The sequence below is a fragment of the Peromyscus leucopus genome, chromosome 14 (genome assembly GCF_004664715.2).
Source record: "Peromyscus leucopus breed LL Stock chromosome 14, UCI_PerLeu_2.1, whole genome shotgun sequence".
Lineage (NCBI taxonomy): Eukaryota > Metazoa > Chordata > Mammalia > Rodentia > Cricetidae > Peromyscus > Peromyscus leucopus.
Window position 1 is genome coordinate 83,648,709 of NC_051075.1, and position 21,072 is coordinate 83,669,780.

The 21,072-nt window shown below is 47.0% G+C and overlaps 1 protein-coding gene across 1 annotated transcript in view; it reads left to right on the top strand.

Annotated features, from left to right (window-relative positions):
* Positions 1-21,072, top strand: part of Ptprn2 (protein tyrosine phosphatase receptor type N2) — a 719,135-nt gene that overhangs the window by 337,970 nt on the left and 360,093 nt on the right. The window contains exon 11 of the mRNA XM_028880925.2: positions 3,860-3,939. Coding sequence (XP_028736758.1) covers positions 3,860-3,939 — 80 coding nt within the window. The remainder of the gene's footprint in view (positions 1-3,859; positions 3,940-21,072) is intronic.

Genomic DNA, 21,072 nt, shown 5'->3' on the forward strand with positions numbered 1-21,072 from the left:
TTCTAACAGTTTGGTTTGTTTCTGATCAGAGCTCCTACAGTGTGTGGGCCAGGGTGAGTGACAGAGAGGATGGTTGGTCCAGGAGGTCCTAGTGCAGGTAGATGCATCACAGCTCCTGTCCCAAGGTTCACTGCCAGCATCACCAGAGCATACTCCTTCTCAGGCCTCGAAGAGCCTCATGCAATGACCTCACTCACGGATTATTTCAGTTTCTGCATTTTTCCTCTCCTGAAGACCTAACCACCATCACCACCCTCAGCCTCTCCTTTTTATTTCTCAGTAAGTCATTTGGAATGCTTCCAAGAGTCCCATGGGATCTGATCACACCCACTCAACCCAGGAGACTCCTTAGGGAAGATTTTCTGAGTGACACACTGGAGGTGGGATGTCCCATGTCTTAAAAACCTTAAATGCCATGCTGGCAAAGAAGCATGGAGATCCCTGCGTTCTCTGTAGAGCCAAGGATTACAGGCATCAGAAGCATAGCTTCCCAGCAGGGGAACTAGGCCACTCCTCAGGCTGATCTTTTTCTACCTTGCAAGCATTGTACATAACTAACCAATAGCTGGTGGGACCCCTGAGTCCAAGCAAGGCATGAGATGTGGCAGTCCCTGTCCTTGGTTGTTTCCCTTTCTCCTGAGCATGCAAGGCCAGGGGCTTCTTTTTCATAAGCAAGAAACATACAGATAGTATCTGTGAAACCTGTTCCTAAATACCCAGTGTCATTGCCAAGGACTCAAGTGACACTTTTTGTCTGCTTAAGTGCTAGACTTCTCCTAGGAAATTCTTGGATACTATAAGTCTTATTTTCAGTGACATTGTCCCTCATTGATAGATTCTCTGCACAGGTTCCATGGAGACATTGGGGAACCCCAGTGCCTAGTCCTGGGGATACAGAAGTCCATGAGGTCTGGCATTGTGGAATATTACTTTAACTATGTGAAAGTGTGTTGCATTTGTTTATGTTGCATTTGTTTAGCTATATAAAGATGCATTGCTGTTTTACCTTGCCTGCCTGAAGCACCTGATTGGTCTAATAAAAAGTTGAATGGCCAATAGCTAGGCAGTAGAGGGCTTGATTGGGCTGGTGGGCAGAGAGAATAAGTAGGAGGAGGAATCTTGGCTTGAGAAGTGAGAATGAAGGAGAAAGAGAGTGAGGCACCAAGGGCCAGCCAGCGAGGCAGCTGCCAGCCAGTCAGACATGGAGGAAGCATGAAATTAGGACATACAGAATGAAAGAAAGGTAAAAAATACCCAAAATAAAGTGTAGATAAAGAGGAACAGGTTAAATTAAGTTACAAGAGCTAATGGGACAAGTATAAGATAAGGCCAGATATTCATAACTAAAAATAAGTCTCCCTGTCATGAATTGGGGGCTGGTGGTCCGAGAAAGCCCTGTTACAGTCTAGGGGTTCAGGGAACATTCAGGTTTGAGTTCAGGTCTCAGAAAATCCCCTACCATGGGTTTTCCCAGACATGATGAGGAGAGGGCTACCACGCAGGCGAACTGTCATTTGGAGATCATGGCTGTTACTTATCTCCAGGGTTCTCAGCAAATGGGTCCACTACTCTCCTTCTTTCCTAAAATCCTTTCTGGAGATACAAAGCCAAGAATGCTTTGAGAGGTGTGGGGGTGCAGACAACAGCATATTCCTTCATTAGGAGTAGGGGCGCTAGGCTAATCTTCCAGTTGAGAGGGATATCTGGAGTCTCTGGGGGCATTCCCAGGTAGGATAACTGTGTGCCCTGAAGCTGTTTCATCATAGAGCTGGTGGCATGCTTTTCTTAGTGTGTTTGAGAATGCCCTGTAGAGAGACTCTCAGGAAGGGGACCAAGCTACCCAAGAAACACTGGAGTTCTGTGGGGTTGACTGCTGTGCACTCTGGTGTCATCTCCCAACAACTCTGGGTGTGGCATCTGTGGCTGAGCATTTCTCATATGAATAAGGACTTTCTGAACATGAGGAGAATTCTAGACGTGAGTGTCCCGACTCTACCATGAAGACCCATAAGAATCACCCTGGTGCTTCCCAGAGCTGATGACCGAACTGGGAAGCTAACAATGGTCTGTAGTAACTCACACTCCATTTAAGCACTGGATATCAGATGCTTACGGGTGAAGTACTTTCTAAAAGGTGTTAGAAGAGAGAATTTATCATTATTGGTGCTTATTCAGGTAGATGTGATGAGAACTGAGTGAATCGTTGAGAGATGATAGGACATGGCATGTGAGGAAGGAACATGTCCCTGGACAAGCACTGACCTAAATGAAACTACTTGGTCTTTGGGGGCCAGGAAGGGTGCTGACTGGGTTCCATCTAAGAGCAGGAAGTGAGAGCCTGTGGACAAGGCACAGACGGAGACAGTCTGTTGGTCTGAGCAGGATGATGCCAGCCACCCCCGTGCCTACATCAGCACCACAATAACGTCCAAGGGAATTCTCTGGATTCTCAGACAGGAAAGCCCAACACCAAATTTCTCAGTTTTGTCATGCAGTGAGACAGATTTGGACTAGGTGACACTAGGTGGAAATAACAATGCCAGTGTTTCCGTAACAGAACTTGAGCTCTGGATGTTTACGGTGAAAGGCCAGGAAGTTAGTACTCCCCAGAGAAGGTAACTACTCAGCACAGATCTGACTGAGCCCAAAGTGATGCTGGATTGCTGGAATGGTCATTACCTGCTTCCTCCTCCAGTGTGCCATAGCTCTGGGCTGACTGGAGGCTAGTGAGTCTGAAATCCCAGCAGCTGAGATGAAGATGTTGTGAGCAGAGATCATATCTCAGTCCAGGGTGAGGCTTAAAGATGCAGACCCAGCCTCCTAGCTGATGTGACTCTAGACAAGGGCAAGTCCATACTGAGGGCAGGGAGGGAGGGAGGGGCTGTAGGCATGTGGTGGTTTCTTCTCATGTCTAGTCCTTTACTTTGAGAAGAATGTGAGGCTGGTGAGGGTGTGGTGGCTTGCACCAGATCTGAGGAAGCTCAGTGGCAGGGCAGCTTCCCACACCAGGACTTCCTCAACTACCATCTCCCACCACAAGTTGTTGCTTTTCCTATTGCTAGCCCACCAGGAGTTTGCCTTCAGAAGGTACTTAAGGTGCCTATTCCATGAAGCGTTTTGTGGTCATTGTTTGTAGAGACAGATTCACCTGCCTTCAAGAGCAGACCTTACATGCCCAGCCTCGTGGTTGCTATATATAGTATCTTGCTCCTACATCACAAGGGGTCCACAGATGATTTCAACTGTAAAGCGACGCATTTCTTCAAAACCATGTTCAGTGTGGCCTTTATAAAGCTTCAGGCATTTTGATAATTCTGCCTAGCAACTCCCTGACAGCGGCTTTTGTATTAAGTAGTTCTTAATGATATGATGGGTCTTCAAGTGGCTCCTGCAGAAAGAAGTTTGAAAACACTTCTCCCCACTCTGCCCTTGACTCTTGGTGCTCAAGACTGAGGTCCTTTTCCATATCAGCTTCTCCTTTATATTTGCAGGAATTCCTGTCTGCCATCGTCGGGTATGAGTACTTTTCTTTGGATAAGCGTACATCCCCAGTGCAATGGTGTGTGTGTGTTATGGTACATGTGTGTGTGTGTGTGTGTGTGTGTGTGTGTGTGTGTGTGTGTGTGTGTGTGTGTGTGTGTGTGTGTGTGTGTGTGTGTGTGTGTGTGTTAGTGAAAAGTAAAGTCATCAGTAGGATTATTATAAATGGAAACAGAGCCTTAGTATCTAAGAGAAATACCACCAGGAAAAGCAAAGGCTGGCCTGGGCACTTCTAACCCACCAGTGTTCAGGGGCTCACAGACAGGCAGCCTCTCATGTTGATGTAGAAATGACCTTGTTTCTAAATGATCTCTTCCAGAGTCTTGGGGCCAGCAGTGACCTTCAAAGTGAGTGCCAACATCCAAAACATGACAACTGCAGATGTCATCAAGGCCACAGGTAAGGCTATCTCCTCATGTGTGTGCACATGCATACACACATATATACATGGCCATGTCAGAGAGCAGCCTAGAACTACATTGTTCACTGGCCAAGTCTGAGGTGGCATGAGTAGGGTTGAGCCCAGCTGGGCCCCCTCATTTGGCTTCTCTAATGCAATGGCCTGGCTTCTGCCAAAAGGCCTTGTTGTGTCTGAGCTGCGAAGCTCTACAAAGTGAGAGTTGGTATCTGTAGCTCTGTGTGAGAAGACTTCATACTGTGCCAGCTGGGAGCACTCTGGGTTCACTGCTGCCCCCATGGACACACCTTAGGGTCTAGATGTATGAGAGAACTCAGTGGCTTCTAGACAGGTTCAGGGCATCTCTGGGACCTCTGCCCTGGTAGACTAGGAGTGGCTGTAGAGATGTGATCAGTAGTGTCATTGAAAAACATGAATGGCTAACTACTTGGAGAAGAGAAGAGGGAACGGTTTGTACATCTTCCAGGATATGCTCTGACCCACTGAGCACTCCTGCACAGTGGACTGTGAATCTTGGTAGTAAGGAGGATGTAAGTAGCATAAGGCGCTGGTGTTTGGAGTGACTTGTCTGAAGGATGTTTGTACTTTAAGTCTGCTTCTGGGAGGCCAGGCTGAGGGCACAGTCCCAGACATGGCAGCGCACTGGTCCCCTTTACCCTTGTGCATTGCTAAATTCGTGAATCATCTTTGTTGCTGAGCCATAAGTGATTTTAGATGCCGGTGTTCCTATTGACTTTGAGACTGGTATGCCTCTCTACCCTTATGGCATCCCCTCTGTCCTGTGATGGCAGAAAGTAGGAAGTTCCCTGTTTCCACTCACAAGGAACCTGCTCTTCATTTCCTCTGCCTTAAGTGCTGCTGGGCTTACTCACAGGGACCTCTACGTCCTTGGATGCTCTGTAGAGTGATCTGAGGGTAGCAAAGTTGTGCTTAGGTTTCAAAAGTTGACAGATCTGAGCCTTGCAGGGTCATTTCATTGCCTTATTGTGAGATGTTTAGATCTGGGACATGGTGCAGTGGAGTACTGTGTCATTACTGCTGCGTCAACTTGGAGGTGTTCTAAAGAGTCTGTCACCTGAGAAGAATGGGACTAAGTCCCAATGGCTTTGATCTCATGTAGACTGTAGGCCATGCCCTTCCTTTGTGAGCATCTGTTTTGCAAGAGTGACAAATGAACACATTTAAGACCAGCCAGTCGGGCTGCACACACAGATGCACCTCTGTCACGGATAGACCATCCCAGGACAGGAAGTGACACACGCGGAAGTGAGTTGGCTAGAACTTTAAAGAACTATAAATGGATCAAATGGGATAGAGGTGAATATGACCAAATTATGTTGTATGAAATTCTCAAAGAACTAATAAAATGAGAATAATAAAAAAGATAATCAAGTCCAGTTTGTGCTGCTCATACCTTTGTAATGTGTGTCCTTTGATTGGAGAGTGGTCAATATACCATGGAGAACCTCCTTATTTAAAAAAAATCCATGTCAGAATACTCGTACACAGTAACCTACCTACTGGTTCTCAAGGGAATGAGGTTAGTTTTCTCTGATCTAGTTTCTGGCCACTTCAAATGCATCCATACCATGTGATAACTTTGTACTGAGGGAAAGATCACATAGAAAGTGAAGGCTTGTATATCAACAGCTTTCAGAATGCTGACTCTGCCAACCTGCCCTGTGTATCAGAGGAACTGCTATACTACTGTAGTTGTTCAAGCCACGTGATTCTCACTGTTTGAACATGCATAGAGTTGTAAACACACGTGCATAATGTAAAAATGTGTTTTCCTTTCATGATTTTAACAATGCCATGCTATTATGGAGAGACTTGATGCTGTATGAGAAAAAACAAGTTTCAGACCAAGTACAGTGATCACACACTCCCGCCCTCAAAGAGTCCTTGTTCCAGGGAGAGAATGGGTGGCCTACTGAGGACCAGCTCCATGCGTGGATAAAGGGGTAGAATTTTGTCTTAAAAGACATTTCCTGGACCCTTTAGTTTTGGAAGGTGACATAGAACCTTGCCAGTGTCATCAGAAGCTTCCTAAAGTCTTATTGCGACAGGCACACATTGAAATGTCGTTGGTGCTACGGCCCTAAGCCCAACAGAGCCTCTGTAGAAATTCCTGGGATTACTATGAGCGGCCTGAAAGCCCACTCACGGTCTGCATTTGGTCTCTGAGGAACTGAGTGACACAGAGATGTCCTTTTTCATTAGTAAAGGAGGTGTAACCCTGGTAATACAACTTAATTTTTTATTGCTAATTTTGTAAAAAGTAATACATAAATTAGTGACTAGGTATACACTTAATACTGAATTTGTCCCCATCAAATACCACATGGTGTTAACACTGAGTCGCAAGGGCAATCACTCTATCGTTTAGAATCTCTTTTTGGTCCTAGGTGACTCCTTTCTGGGAATTCTACTTCATTAATTTATTTTAGCTCCTACTTTCTTCTTTGATTAAGTTATATTAATTATACAAAGATAGCGGGCTTCATTGTGATTTTCATACATCTGAATATGTCCTCTTCATCCCCATAACCCTGTTTCTCCTTCCCCATGCTACTCTGATCTAACAATCCCCATCTATTTCTGTATCCTTTTCCAAAGTACAGGCTCCACAAATGAGAGAAAACACAAAGCCTTTGTCTTTTCCAGTCTGACTTATTTTGTTGTCCACAATCATCTCCAGTCTATTTTCCTGCAAATGGCAAGACCTTGTCCTTGTTTCTGGATGAAACAGTCTTGCACTCAGTCCTTACTCACTTATTTGCTGGCGGGAGTCCCGCCTAATAAAAACTTGGGGGATGAGTATTGGAATTTGTGGCTATTAAGGTAGCGAGTCTTACACAAAGATGTGCATTCTGTGCTTAGGTGGGTCCGTGGTGGCACTGGTGGTCTCTGGGAATCTGTGACTAGATTGTCAGCCACTCTGACAAACACAGGAAGGTCTGTCCTTCCTTCTTCCCTTCCTACCTTCCTTCCCTCCATCCTTCCTTCTTTTTGACACTCATTAAATTTTTTCCAGTTTTTTTTATTAGTTGAGACTTTCATGCTCTGTGTTTTAACTAAATTCACCCCCCAGTTCCTCTCAGATTCACTTCTCCTCACCCACCCAACTTTTTATGTTCTTCTTTTTCAAAATCCACCAAAGCCAGTTTGTGCTCCCTAGATACTCAGGTGTGGGGCCTACCCTGAAGCAAGGTCAGCCTACTGGGGTCACACCCTAAACAAAAACTGACTCTCCTTCTCCCTGCAGCTCTCAATTGCCAGTAGCTCCTCAGCTAGGGGAGGGACTTCACATCCACGTCTCCTTTCCAAAAAAGAAAATTATTTCTTACTCTCATTTCACTGGGAGTTTTCCCATAATCCTTAGTTTGTAATCAACTTTTATGTTTCTCTTTTCAAAAACAAAAGGCTCTTGCTCATGTAGAGGCCAGAGTCTGTTTCCTCCCTCTCTATGGAGACTCCACTTAGTAAACTTCCATTAGGTTACCCCTAGTCACCTGGACACACTCATTCTGCCTCTCCTTCATGACCTGAGGTCAGGCTCTTCCTACCAAAGTTGTTCTTCTGTCTCAGGAGGCACCACGGCTGTGGTAAGTAACATCCATTGGGTGTGCCTGGCTCAGTTCCTTACTCTTTACTCAGGAGTTGCCTATTCCCAACTGGTCTCAGGAGGAAACAATTCAAAGACAAGATAAAATGATTTTGAACCGTACCCACCGAAGGGTTTTAAGCAGAGTGACAAGGTATGACTTGTATTTTAATTGTATTTTTAAAGAACTTTTTTATTCAGATTGGGAGATGCAAGATGTGATGGGCCATCAAGTCTACTGGGGCCAGATGTAGAGGACGAAGGGGAAGATAAGGCAGATGTAGTGATATGGATGAGGGCTGGGGTAGAACAAGGAAGGTGACATGGAAGAGGACAGTGATAGAGATGAGAAGAGTCCTGTGAGTGCAGATGATCGTATGGATTGGGACAGTGCTATGGATAAGGGAAATGACACAGTTGGGAACTGCAGACAGAGGCAGCAAGACAGCGGGGAGCTGGTTGGAGGGGATCTCAGGGCAGAGGTTAGGGGTCTCGGTGTATGACAGCATGTGGTGCAAGAGCAGGTTCAAGTCCAACACTTCTTCCCTGGTTTGTACCTAAGTGGATGTCTGTCACTACTGGGACAGGAGTGCTTGGGGATAAACACATAGAGCAAAACAGGAATTTAATTTTGCCCATGTTGCTGTTAGGGATGGATTCAAGAGGAGATGTAGACTATCCCCCAGAGGCTGTGTGCTGAGTCCTGGTCTTCAGCTTGCATTGGTAGTGGGAGGCAGTGGAACTTCACTGAAGTGACCCTAGTGGAAGGGAGCCAGGTCATCTCAAAAACATCATTGAAAATGATGTTAGAATCTCAGGCCCCCTCCTCTTCTCCCCACAACTTCCTTGAGGTGAGCAACCTCTGCTGCCATGTGCTCTCACTGTGATGTACTGTTCTGCCACAAGCCCACAGCAGTCAACAAAACAGCCACACACCAACTCTTCTGAAACTGTGAGCTGAAACAGACCTTTCTTCCTCTTGTTGATTATCTCAAGTGTCTCAGCAGAGTCACAGAGAGCTGAGTAGTGTAGTGCAGTTACACGTGTAGACAGGGGCTCAGAATGGAAAACCACAGTTTCTCCACTGGCCTGTTGTGTCCAACAGGCTCTGCCTGAGGCAGAGTGCTGGCTAGTGTTTGATCAACTTGATACAAGCTAGAATCATTTGGGAAGAGAGAAGCTCAATTAAAAAAATGTTCCTACTCCTGTGGGCAAGCCTATGGGACATTTTCTTAATGATTTGGGTCCAGACCACTGTGAATGGTGCCACCCCTGGGCAGGTGGTCCTGGATGGTATAAGAAAGCAGGCTGTGCAAGCCACGAGGAGCAAGCCAGTAAGCATCACTTCTCCATAGCCTCTGAGTCTAGGTGCATGTCTTGAGTTCCTGCCCTGACTTTTCTGGATGATGGACTATAAGCTGCAAGATAAAATAAACACTCCCTAAGCTGCTTTTGGTCAGTGTTTCACCAAAGTAGTAGAAACCACCACTAAGATGGGCAATGACGATGAGAAGTATAGTTTTCAGTGACCAGCAGGCCCTGGCTCTACCGTGCCCAGAATGACTCAGGCTGTGCACCTCTAAACAGTGGAGAATTGTGGTGTCAGCACTGCCAGGCTAGGATAAAGATGGACAGGTAGCAAGCCAGTGCTCTTCTGTGGCCACTATTGGGATTTGTACACTGTTGATTCCCTCTCTTGGAACATCTCTCTCCCCCTCTACCAGCTGCTGGCATCTCCCTTCCCCTCTCATTACCTAAAGCCCCTGCTAGATCAGAGACTGGTTGGAGAGTATCTGGCGATGGCCGGGCACACCGGCTAGCAGGTGCTCCGTCCGGAGAGGCTGTGTCTGGGGAAGGGACCCTCTTCAGCAGTAACAGCTTCAGGGAGTTTCAACTTCACAGGGACTCTGAGCAGACACCTGCTGTTTCCTCACCTCCCCATCTTCAATAATGCCAAACCTGGCTTTTGTAGACCCAGGGTTTCCCACCTGTGTCCTCACTGGTGGGTCATTCTTTCTCTGTTCACACACAGAGGTGTGTCTACCTTCTCTTGGCTCAGGGATGGAAGACCCTTCTTCACACCTAGATGGGAGCACCTTGTTCCAGAAACAGGGATGAGCACGACAGAGTGACTTTGCATATATAACGTGTCTTCAGATAAGTCCTGTGGGAAGAAGGCAAGGTATGAGCCTGCATACACCAGGTCACATTCTTGAAGCCCCTCAGGCCAGCTTAGCAGGCTGTCTCTGAGCAGGAGGAAGCAATGTCTGTCAAAAGCTCCTTTTGGGAGTTCTACAGATACCAGTTCCCATGGCAACCAGATGAAGAGAAGGGAGACTAGGGAGCTTGCTCTGAAATCTGGCTTCAACGCCAAACAACTCATCAAGGACTCACCTATGCTCTCCATCGGGGCCCAGTGCCTGTGGTTGTCTCATGTCCAACTGTCATTGACTCTCTGCTGATCAGTCCAGGAAATGTGGGGCCACCTCAGGCTAGAAGAGGCAATTGGCTCTGGAGACATGGTTCTCTAGCTCTCAGTGGCCCAACTCTTTAGCTTTCCGCTTTAGCCCACTGATGCCTAGCACTATCCCCTCGTGGTAAGGATTTCTGGGGGAGGGGGACTTGCTAAATACACATGCAGCAGGTTAACCCTCAGCAGTGTGAGTGCTCATCCTGGAACAGGTCAACTGAGGGCAAGACTTTGGGTTGGGAGGTAAAAATGGTGTCTTAGGGGTTCTTTTGCTGTAAAGAGGCACCATGGCCACAGCAACTCTTCTAAAGGAAAACATTTAGCTGGGGACTGGCTTACAGTTCATAGGTTCAGTCTATTATCATCATGGTGGGAAGCATGGTGGAATGCAGGCAGACATGGTGCTGGAGAAAGACCTAAGAGTTCTGTATCTGGATCCTCATGCAACAGGAAGAGAGAGTGAAACATTAGACCTGCCTTGAGCTTCTGAGACTTCAAAGCCTGCCCCTGGTGACACACATCCTCCAACAAGGCCACACCCCCTAGTAGTGCTACTTCCTCTGAGTCTAAGGGGCCATTTTCATTCAGACTACCACAGATGGCTTGGGAAAGTATCAGAACTGAGGACATGGTGATGGTGGTGGGCGGTGGTGGTGGTGGTGGTGGGGGGGGTGGGGGTGGTGGCGGTGGTGGTGGTGGGGGCGGTGAGATGGACAAGGGCTCCAGAGCATGGGAGACCAGGGTAATGATGTTTTGAGATATTCAGAGAGCAGTTTAGACAAACAATCCTGCCATAAACAGATGCTGTGTTGAGTCTGCACCCTAGCCAGTGTTTCCTCCTGGGACAGGAACACAACACTGTAATGGCTTGTTCTTAAATGGATGGCTGAGTTATACAGAGGCTGGAACTCTGCATGGCCCCAGAGCATGTCTTCATCAGGAAACGTGAGAGTGTCGTGGAACAGTGTAGGCCTATTGGACCCACAGGCGGGGACGGCACTGTAGGCAGATGATGCTGTGGGACCACAGCCCCTGGTACAACGAAGATTCCAGGTGCAAATGGGCCAATAGGACAAAAGGGCTGCAGAGGGACAGTTCCAGCCCTGCCTGAGAGCTACTCAGCCTCCATTGGATGACTGTTGGACTTAGTAACAGCACACCTTCCCTACTTCAGAGCTTGGAGTTTCCTGCCCCCTTGCTACAGCACCCCCTCCACCCAGCCATTTCTGCAGCTTCCCTCATCCTAACCCCCTTCTTGCAGCCCCTCCCCTTCCTGTAGACCTCCCCAGCTGGGGTCCCTTTTGGTAGCCTCCCTCAGCTCAGCTTAGCAGGCTGTCTCTGAGTAGAGGGAAGAAGTGCCTGTCAGAAGCCTCCTTTAGGGAGTTCCGCAGATGCTGATCTCCATGGCAACTAGATGTGTCTCATGGACCAGGAACTGGGGAAAGCTGGCCTCGTTGTTCCCAGCTCTCTCTGGTGTCCTCACTGCAGCTTCACAGCCTCTAAGGCGGATGAGGTGAAGTTAAGGAGGAGACAGGATTTGGAACCTCCATTCAAGACCTCCTTCTACCTTTTGGCCACTCGTTTGCCCTTTAAAGCTTGCAGGTGTCTTCTCTTTCACAGGGGACTAAAGAGTGTGCTTCAGAGGCTGCTTCAGTACCGAGTGACTTAGGAAGGAGCTGGCTTGAGAGCACAGTTGAAATTCTAAAGGACTTAGTTGTCACTGCAGGCCTAACTGCTTCCCTGACAATTCCCAGGACATCCAGAGTCAGAATGCAAATCATCACAGAGAGACCAGCCATCAGTGTCCTCCCCCAGAGGAGCGGGAGGGTCACAGAACCAACAGGGTTAGGGGAGTTGCAGTATGCATTCACTGGTGGGGGTGGGCCAGTTGCATCCCACACTAAAGTGAGGTGTTTCCCTGGGCTTTCTTCACGGGCCAAGCCTGTTGACACTAGAACTTGCATGACACAGAGTGTGGCGTTGTGAAGCTGGCACAAAGACGGTGTCAGAACACAGAATTATCATGTTGTCCATGGGCATGGAGAGGGACAGCTCTAATGTGTGCTGCGCACTAGCTCTGATTAAAGGTGGATGTACAGTCACTCCTCTTAGATCTGAAGACAGTTTGCACTTTATCAACACCTTGTCTCATTACACTTGCAAAGGAAGCAAGTTTTCGGTTTTAAATCTTTAGCAAAAGCAATTGCATGGCTCGTTCCCAGAACACAAAGCAGTCTTGAACGAACAAGCAGTCCCCAGCTTCACAGCTCTTGATACCTCCCACTGCTCCTCATGGTTAGCTCAGGCTGCCACCTGTTCCAAGAAGTCTGCTGTGTTTCTGGTTAGAATGAGGCAGCTGTTTGTCTTTGGTTAATCGATGATGCCCTTAACATTTAGCTTTGACAGTGGACATTTACCCACCTACTTTTGGGGTTCACTGTTCCCTTGTCACTTGGAAGGTGATGTCTCTCTTGCAGAGGTTTCTAGTTCCCTTCTGGTTTGAGAACTAATGACAAATATACATGTGTTCTGTCCTTGGACCTATAGAATAAGGCCCCACTGGGGAGGTAGAGCCCAGCCCATGGGAGTCTCCTAGCCTCGTGCATACAAGCCTTTTCCTTCATATTGAAACAATGAGAAGCAATAAAGTGAAGTTTGGAACTTCTGTAGCTGGCCTAGGGGCTCTGCTGTGGCTGCCCTTACCAGAGGACACTCAGCCACCCCTTCATGGATACAGCCAGAGAACGTTTGCATCTACCTTGCTGGGGTTTCCAAGCCCCACAGGCCTGCTCTTCCCTGTCTGCCATGGCTTTTTTCAGTTCCCAGTCCAGTCCGACTCCATAGGAATTCTGATATGCATTTATGAGGGTTTCCCTAACCTTCTCTCGGCCTTTGGTGGCCTCTGGCCCATCTCTTCACACTGTTCTGTCCAACAAACTATGGCCCCCGATCTCTCTCAACAGCTGCTGCTTTAGAAAGTGAGCTCAGCACTCTTGGTGTATGCTTTATCATGGGCTGTGCTCCTGGCTGAGGCAGAACTCAGAGATTTAACAGGCTGCAGGGTCCATGAATCTCAGAATATTAACTCTCTGGCCAGTCATGGAAAACATCTGATAGAGCTCTCAGAGCAAATATGGAACTCAGCAAATACAGAACCCACTGGGGGTGTGAAAGAGGCAGGTTAGGGGCCTTCCTGTGGCAAAATAGTAAGAGGATGAAGCTGTCTATTGAAAGTGGTTACATTAGACAAGGCTATGATGGTTGTTCTTGGTTGTCAACTTGACTACATCTGAAATTGACTAAAACCTCAAAATTGCTGGGCACACCTGGGAGGAATTTTTGTTTAATTTGAAGGGAGATGATCCACTTCTAATCTGAATCTTTGAGGTAGGGAGACTCACCTTTAATCCAGATCTTTTGAGGTGGGAAGATACACCTCTGATCTGGACCACACCTTCTGCTGGAAGCCTATATAAGGACATGGAAGAATGAAGCTCTCTCTCTCTTTGCCTGCTTGCTCTCTCCCTCTTAGCAAGTTCATTTCTTCACTGGTATTAGAGCCTACTTTTTCAGGATTATGACATATACTGAAGACAAGCTGAGGCGTCCAGCCTCATGGAATGAAAAACTATTGTGTTCTTGGATCTTCTGCTCATAGGCAGCCATTGTTGGATTAGCTGGACCACAGCCTGTAAGCCATTCTAATAAATCTTTATAAATCTATTCATTCTATAAATTCTCTTACCCTGGAGAATCCTGACTAATGACAAAGGCCATTAGATAGAGCCCCAGGAATCAAATCCTCTTGGATTTGGGAAGGAGGGAGACAAGAAGGCATGCCTTCCATGTGCCACTCAGTGTCATAAGCTGCTCTGTTACAAGAAAATCATCCCCAGTGGTGGACCAGAACCATGATCCAAAACAAACCTCTATTTTTTTATAAAGTATTCTGCCTTGAGTATTTCATTATAGTGATGGAAATTAGAACGATAACCCACCAGTCCCTGGATGTTTTGCTCACAGACACTTAAGGAATGCATGTAACTATGAGATCTGAGATATGGAAGAAAAGTTTGTGGGGCATTGGTGGGGGGCATTGTGACCCCCATTCCTCATGAGATGCCCTGAAAGGAGTCTTTATTGGAAAGTATTTGTGTCATTTATGTGGAAACTGGATTTTCATCCTAACCCCTTATCACACACTACCTTTGATTGTGATGTCAGACCTGCAACAAATGCTGGCTGCTGAGATACTAGGGTGGCAGGGAAATAGTGTCCCCTCCTCAAGGTGTAATGTGGTGGTATTGTGTTCCCCAAAATATTGTGTACCCTAATAAACTTATCTGGGGTCAGAGACAGAACAACCACTAGATACAAAGGCTAGAAAATGATGACACTCACACCTTTAATCCTAGCACTCTAGAGGTAGAAATCCCTCTGGATCTCTGTGAGTTCAAGGCCAGGCATGGTGACACACACCTTTAATCCCAGAAAGCAAGCCTTTAATCCCACGGAGTGATGGTAGAAAGCAGAAAGGTATATAAGGCGTGAGGACCAGAAACTAGAAGCATTTGGCTGGTTAAACTTTTAGGTTTTGAGCAGCACAGTTCAGCTGAGAGCCATTCGGATATGAGGACACAGAGGCTTCCAGTCTGAGGAAACAAGATCAGCTGAGAAGTTGGCCAGGTGAGGTTAGCTGTGGCTTCTTCTGATTCTCTGATCCAGCATTCACCCCAATAACTGACCTCAGGTTTGATTTTATTAATAAGACTCTCTAAGATTCCTGCTGTAGTGTAATTCTGTCTATCCTTCAGTAACGTCTGAAAGATGATGTTGACAATATGCCAGCTTTTTGACTTCTCACTGACAGCTTTGGGGACCCTCCAGTGTTTCTACGCAGGGCCCACAGCCACACACCGATGTCCCAGTGACCAGTGCCTTTTTGGGTCACATTTCATAGTACAGATTGAGATGTCCACCATGGCACCTGTATGCATTGTTGGTTCTCCTGAGGTGAAGGATCTCTGCATGGGTATGTGCAGATGGAGTCCAGCTGGAAAATGTCAGAGTAATCTGGTTTGTCTCTGAGAGTTTCCATGCCAATACTACTCTGTAGGAAATGGACCTTTCACTCCTGCTCAAAATTTTGATTTGGAATTTCATCAGGGCACTGATGTCTCAAGATGCTCTCTTGAGTGTTAATGACCCTTTTAACACTTGGAGTCCCCACGCTGAGGAGGGAACATTTGGGGGTACCTCTGGGACAAGAAGCATGACTTAGGATCTTCAGCATGGAAAAGCCACAGGCAGCCTGAGGTTCTCAGACATGGTGCTATCTATGCCCCTGCTTTCAGCCAGAATCTCCACTGGCAGGGACCAAACTTTGTCTTCTTTGACCCTGGATCTAAAGAAGTGGGCTGTGTGAGGAGGACTTGAATCAAGGGGATTTGGTGGCCCCATGCAACTCACTGGCCTCACTTGGCTACTTGGGGCATGGGGGGAGGTCACACACAGACTGCACCTTCTGCTGATAGTCTCCTACTATTCTCCACGGAGGATGGATTAGTAGGCCAGGTGTAGGCCACACCATCTGTTGGTGGCACCTCCTGTTGAAAATGCAGTGATGCTAGATGCAGGCTGAGGCCTCTGCTCTAGGAGTAAGTGCCATGCTCATGCATCTGTGTCATTGAGTCCCAGACCTCTCTACTCACAAGAGAACACCATGAATAACCACCCAGGAAGGTGGGGACCTGCTGCCCTTATGGTAGAAAAGGCATGGGACCTGTGAGTAAATTGAGGCAACAGAAGAACAGTCTGCATCTACTTAAGATTAGAAATCTGCAGCAGGATATTTCCCTGGAAATCCTTTCAATGAGAGTTCTTTCAGCCTTGTCTTAAGGAAAGCTTTTCAAGAGCCAAAAGGCCTCATAGTTTTCTTATTCTAAGACAATGGACACCAAGACAATGGCATTTCCATTCACGAGGTGATTTCCATTTTTATATGCAATTGCTCTTATTTTAATAGAAGTCAGACTTCTTTTATCTGTAATTAAATCCAGACTACATTATTTGTTGAAGGTCCTCATGGATGTTTGACTTTATTATCCTGAGACTGAATGAGTAAAATAGTTCTGAGCCTCATGTTAGTGATTTGACTTGCCATCCACTCTCTGTGAAAGCAAATCCCCGAAGGGCGGGCAGCTTGATCTGACTCTGAGTTTCCTATGAACCCCGTTTACCCCCAGGCCCCATCGTTCCAGAGTCCCATCAGATGTGTCCATCTTGGGTACTCCTCTGCCTCTCACCTTTCCTGTGTCAGAGTTCAATGACCTCTGTGTAAATCTGTGTCCAGTGTTCACAATCTGGAGTTGATTCAGGCTTTGCATTGGTTCCTGTGGACTTGTTCAGAGGATGCTTTGATAACAAGTCTTTGGCTTTCATGATAACAAGTCCTTGGCTTTCATGAAGGGGAGACACAGAAACCCCAAGAGGAAGCTGGTGGGCACCCATGTATGTGTTCTTCCCAGTTGTTAGTGAAAAGTTCTTTAGAAGTGCTGGATCTTGGGTGGCTGCAGATAGCATTATGACAGTGAGGAGGTGTTCACTCATCAGCTTTCCTCTTGGCCTGGACTGCCAGGAGGATCACACACAAGCTTGTGCTTATGTGTACAGCCTGTCACATGGGAGTGTATGGTAGTGAGTGTCTATAGTCTTTTCCCCCCATTTCCCTTCCTTTTTCTCAACCTTGACTCTTTGTTGAGTATGTCCATCATGGTACACAGTTCCTGGGAGGACCACTGAATCATTTCTCAACAGTGGGTGGAGCAGCTCTTTGCCCATTGCCTGAGCCTCAGCCTTTCTTCAGTGATACACAGACCCTTGGTCACTGTTCTGTTGCTGTGAAGAGACATCATGGCCAAGGCAGCTCTTGTGAAAGAAAACATTTAATCGGGGCTGGCTTACAGTTTCAGAGGTTTAGTTCATTATCCTCATGACAAGGAGCATGACAACAGGGAGGTGTGGCACAGGAGAAGTAGCTGAGAGCTACAACCTAATCTGCCAGCAGAGAGTGAGAGACTGGGCCTGGTTTGTCCTCACTCAGAGGCTTGGACAGTGTTTGCTGGCCCCTGCCACCATGTCCTGACACAGGCTGTTCACTAGTGGACACAGGGTGGTAGAGACTCAGGCTATGGCAGTCTGGTGTCTATTTAGAGAGAGCATAGATGACTCTATTGAGAAGTCACACAACTCCTCAGAACTCCCCAAGAATGGGTATATGAACAATATCAGGGGAGAGATAGTTCCTTTCTGTTCAAAACTAGGTGGTCCCATAGTCCTACTCTGAGGTTGACCGTGAGCAGTATTATCTATGTGCTCAGATGAGGACATGTATGTACCAAGCTCCCTCAGAGTGTTTATCCAAGCATGCAGAATAAGTCACAGTGTTACTGTTGTCATGGCTACTTTCTAGAGTTGTCTACACCTTCTCCCAACCTGTTTCTGGTTCCTCTTAAGAAGCTTCACAGCCCTACACACAAGGTCATAGAGTATTGAGGCAGGAACCAGATCCATGACTTTTAGCACAGGCTTGTGTCAGGTAAGGTTGAGATTGGATCCTGACCTTTTATGCACATGCAGATTTGGGTAAGTTGGATGTCTTCTCCAAACTTCCTTTTCTTTACCCTGTGCAGGGTGGTGGCCCTCCCTGGTGTAGGGTCAACAGAGGTTCTCTGCTAGCCAAATGTTTGGTGCTCATAGCCACCTCTCTGCTGTCATATTTGCCTGGTTGATTTTGTGACTCCATATGGTTTCCACATCTCAGGCCCTGTGCATAGCTCTCAGCCATGGGGACAATGACTGCTCATGCCTGACCCTGCCTTCTCTGAGTGTGCACAGTGTGGGAGGCATACTTCTTTCATCTGGACACATCTGTCATCTCAGATTGTAACATTTTCACCTTCAGTCATTAGCTACCATTTCTGCTTGTCAAGAAAAATGGAGTTGGTCACTTCCGCATGGAAACACTCCACGGTTGGCTGGCTCATGCTCTGATAAGTTTGTAAGCCTTCTATTATGGTGTAGTGACAGGTTAACAAACTTTCATCAAGACTTGGCTCTGGGTCCTCAGGTATGACCCCTCAGAAGTCAGGTGTGTCTATAGTGGTAGGCTCTTGTTGGGGGTTCCTGCAGGCTTTCTGGATGGCAGGGAAACCGTCTATGAAGAGACAAGAATGAACCTTGGTTCAGCCCAACTTAGGAACCAGTGCTGGGCCAAAACTGAGACTCTGACACTGGTTCATTTATTTTAACTATATCTAAAAGCACAGCATAGTTTTGGGGAAAAGTTTTCTGATAACAATTAACTCAGTCCTGTGAGTAAAACAAAACTTAAGACATGTTTACATTGAAGCTCTTTGCGAAGTACATATGGCTTCTTCCGTGTTGACATAGAAACAGTGCTTACAGGTTTAGGGAGCTTGACTGAGGTGAGCATGACACCTGTGGGATCGGGGAGTGGCCTGGCCTTGAGTGACATAGAGCTTACCTAGGCTGTTGTAGAGCACAAGTAACATCACTCATAAGGATGGGTTTATGGCCTAGAAGCAATGCTCAAAGTTTTAGGGAGGAAAAGTCTGAGACAAATGAACATACTATTCTGGGGGATACATGTGGAGCCTCGTTCAACACATAGCAAAAGATTACCAAGTTGTAAACTATGCTTTTCCCAGCATTCTGAGAGAATAGCCAAATACCTTCTTCTTTTGGATAGATAAGCTGCATGTTTGACTTTCCCTGGCTTATCCAGTGCTTATCTGTGTGCACAAGGATCATTTGATCTCTACATATCCTAACATACAAATGCTGTTACCAATGAGACACTCCACTGTGACCTCAGTAGCATGTGGGCCAGGTGTGTCAGCTCTCACTGGTCCCTTCTGGCTCTGGGCTTCCTCAGGGTTTGCAGAAAACACATACCATTCTAGACATCACTCTGCCCCCTCTGTTCACACTGCAGCCCTGAGTTACAATGGCAGTTGTTCTTCTCTTCTGGGTGTCATCAAACTCAATGAAGGTTGGTATCAGTTCCCTCTCTGCAGAGGGCCTCACTCCAGGGGTCCTGTGTGGCACCCTTGGAGGCACACAGAAGCCCCTCCCTAGTGGATACTCAGTGGAAATCAGAGATTAGGCACTGCAAGCTGTGTGGGGGCTGTGACCTTGGCTTTCTGCTTGCATCCACATCAGTTGTCTTTTGTGCTTAAGTGGTTCTTGGGTCAACTGAGCACATCGGTAATTACGGAGGCAGACAGCACATTCTCTGAGTGGAGTGCCTCGGCCAGCTTCCTCCCTCTAATTTGTGATGTGATGCCGTGGGCAATTGTGACCAACTCTGCCCACTCGGCTCAGCCTAACGGTACCAAGGGGAAGTGTGAGTGACAGGGAAGCTGTCATCCTGTCCCAGGGTAGGGAGGATGCTCTCTAGTCAGCATGATGAAACCACTATGATTTATTCTACATTGTGGAAGGTCGGTTTGATTTAGGGAAATGTCAGATTGATAGAATGTTCAGAAAGAAAAACAGGTTATAAACACGGAGCTGGGAGTTCAGCCTTCATGCAATCCTGCTCAGTAAAATGACAATACATGAAACATGTTATTCAAGCAAAATGCTTCTAAAGGCCTGCCTTCCCTCCCATGTCAGCCTTTTCCTAACAAGGTTGATCCAGCCTCTTTTTCTACTGTTCTTTGCTTTGAAAAATGCTATCAGTCCTCATGAATAAACAAAAATATCAACTATAACATGGAATGTGTAGAAGATGCGCTATGATAACGGCCAGTATTGCCTATGGGTGAAGTGTGTCCCTAAGAAGCTTGTCAAGGTCCTCATCCCTGACCTATGACTGTGACTTCATCTGGAAATCAAGTCTGCTCCAGTGTCATCCAGTTAGCTTAAGATCAAAGAGGTAGGTCCTAACCCAATGTGACTGGTTGTCCTTACAAGAAGAGGGCCACTGCCTGTGAAGATGGAGTTAGAGAAGGCTCTCTGAGGACCTACATGCCCAGCATCTGACCCGGTGTGACAGTGGACATCGTCTGCTCCATGAACAGTGATGGCAGCTGTGCTTCCTCCCTTATTACCCAGCTTCAGGCAGCAGGTGAATGTGGGCCACAGGAGGGCAGAGCCAGCACAGCCCTGCTTGGCTGTTCCTACTCCTGTAAGGTGAATAAGATGCTTGTCACTTTGAAGTAATGGGGGGATTCAGTGAGCTGAAATCAGCATGGACACTGGAATAAGAATGTGCCCATATAAGCTCCTTACAAAGCTCTGGCCTGTCATCCGGTTCCTTGTCACCGCATCTGGCATTATCCACTCTCTTGAGTCCCCCATCTATCCAGTAGCATTGGCCAGACACACAGCAGACACTGCATAAGTTGCCAAGGAAGCAGGTATGTGCCCCAGCTCTTCTGGCCGCAGGGATACCTGCTCCTGCCATGTCAGGCTGTTGTTTTTTTCTAACCACTATTTATAAATCTTCATAAAGTATTCATTTTCGTAGATTTAGTAAGGAAATTATCGTGTACTGGGAAATTTGCAGTCTAGTGATGTAGATAAGAAAGAAAGAAACACAGGGAGAGGTTGGCTTGTATTCCTGGATGGTGTGGTAGTCTCAGCCAGGATTTAGTTTAACGGTGTCCTTGGAAGGAATGATCACTCTTGGCACTGTGGAAGTGTATGTGTGAATTAGACACTGCCATAAGGCAGAGAAAGTAACGGTGTTGAACAGCAGTTTAGACAGGTTCTAGGAAGGCCTTAAGGACTGGAATTCTCAGTGTTAGGGTCTCCAGGGACCTATGACCTCTCACACTGGGGACTCCTGGGTCTTTGCTGTGGTTTTGGAAAGTCAGCCCTTGTCACGGGTTTACCTTACAGGAAAATGGTCCCTCAGTTGTCTGTGGGGACCCTACTTTTCTCAGCCAGCTGCAGGTGCCTTGACATTGCCTGACAGCTGTCACCCACGTTTGCTGCAAGGTGATAATT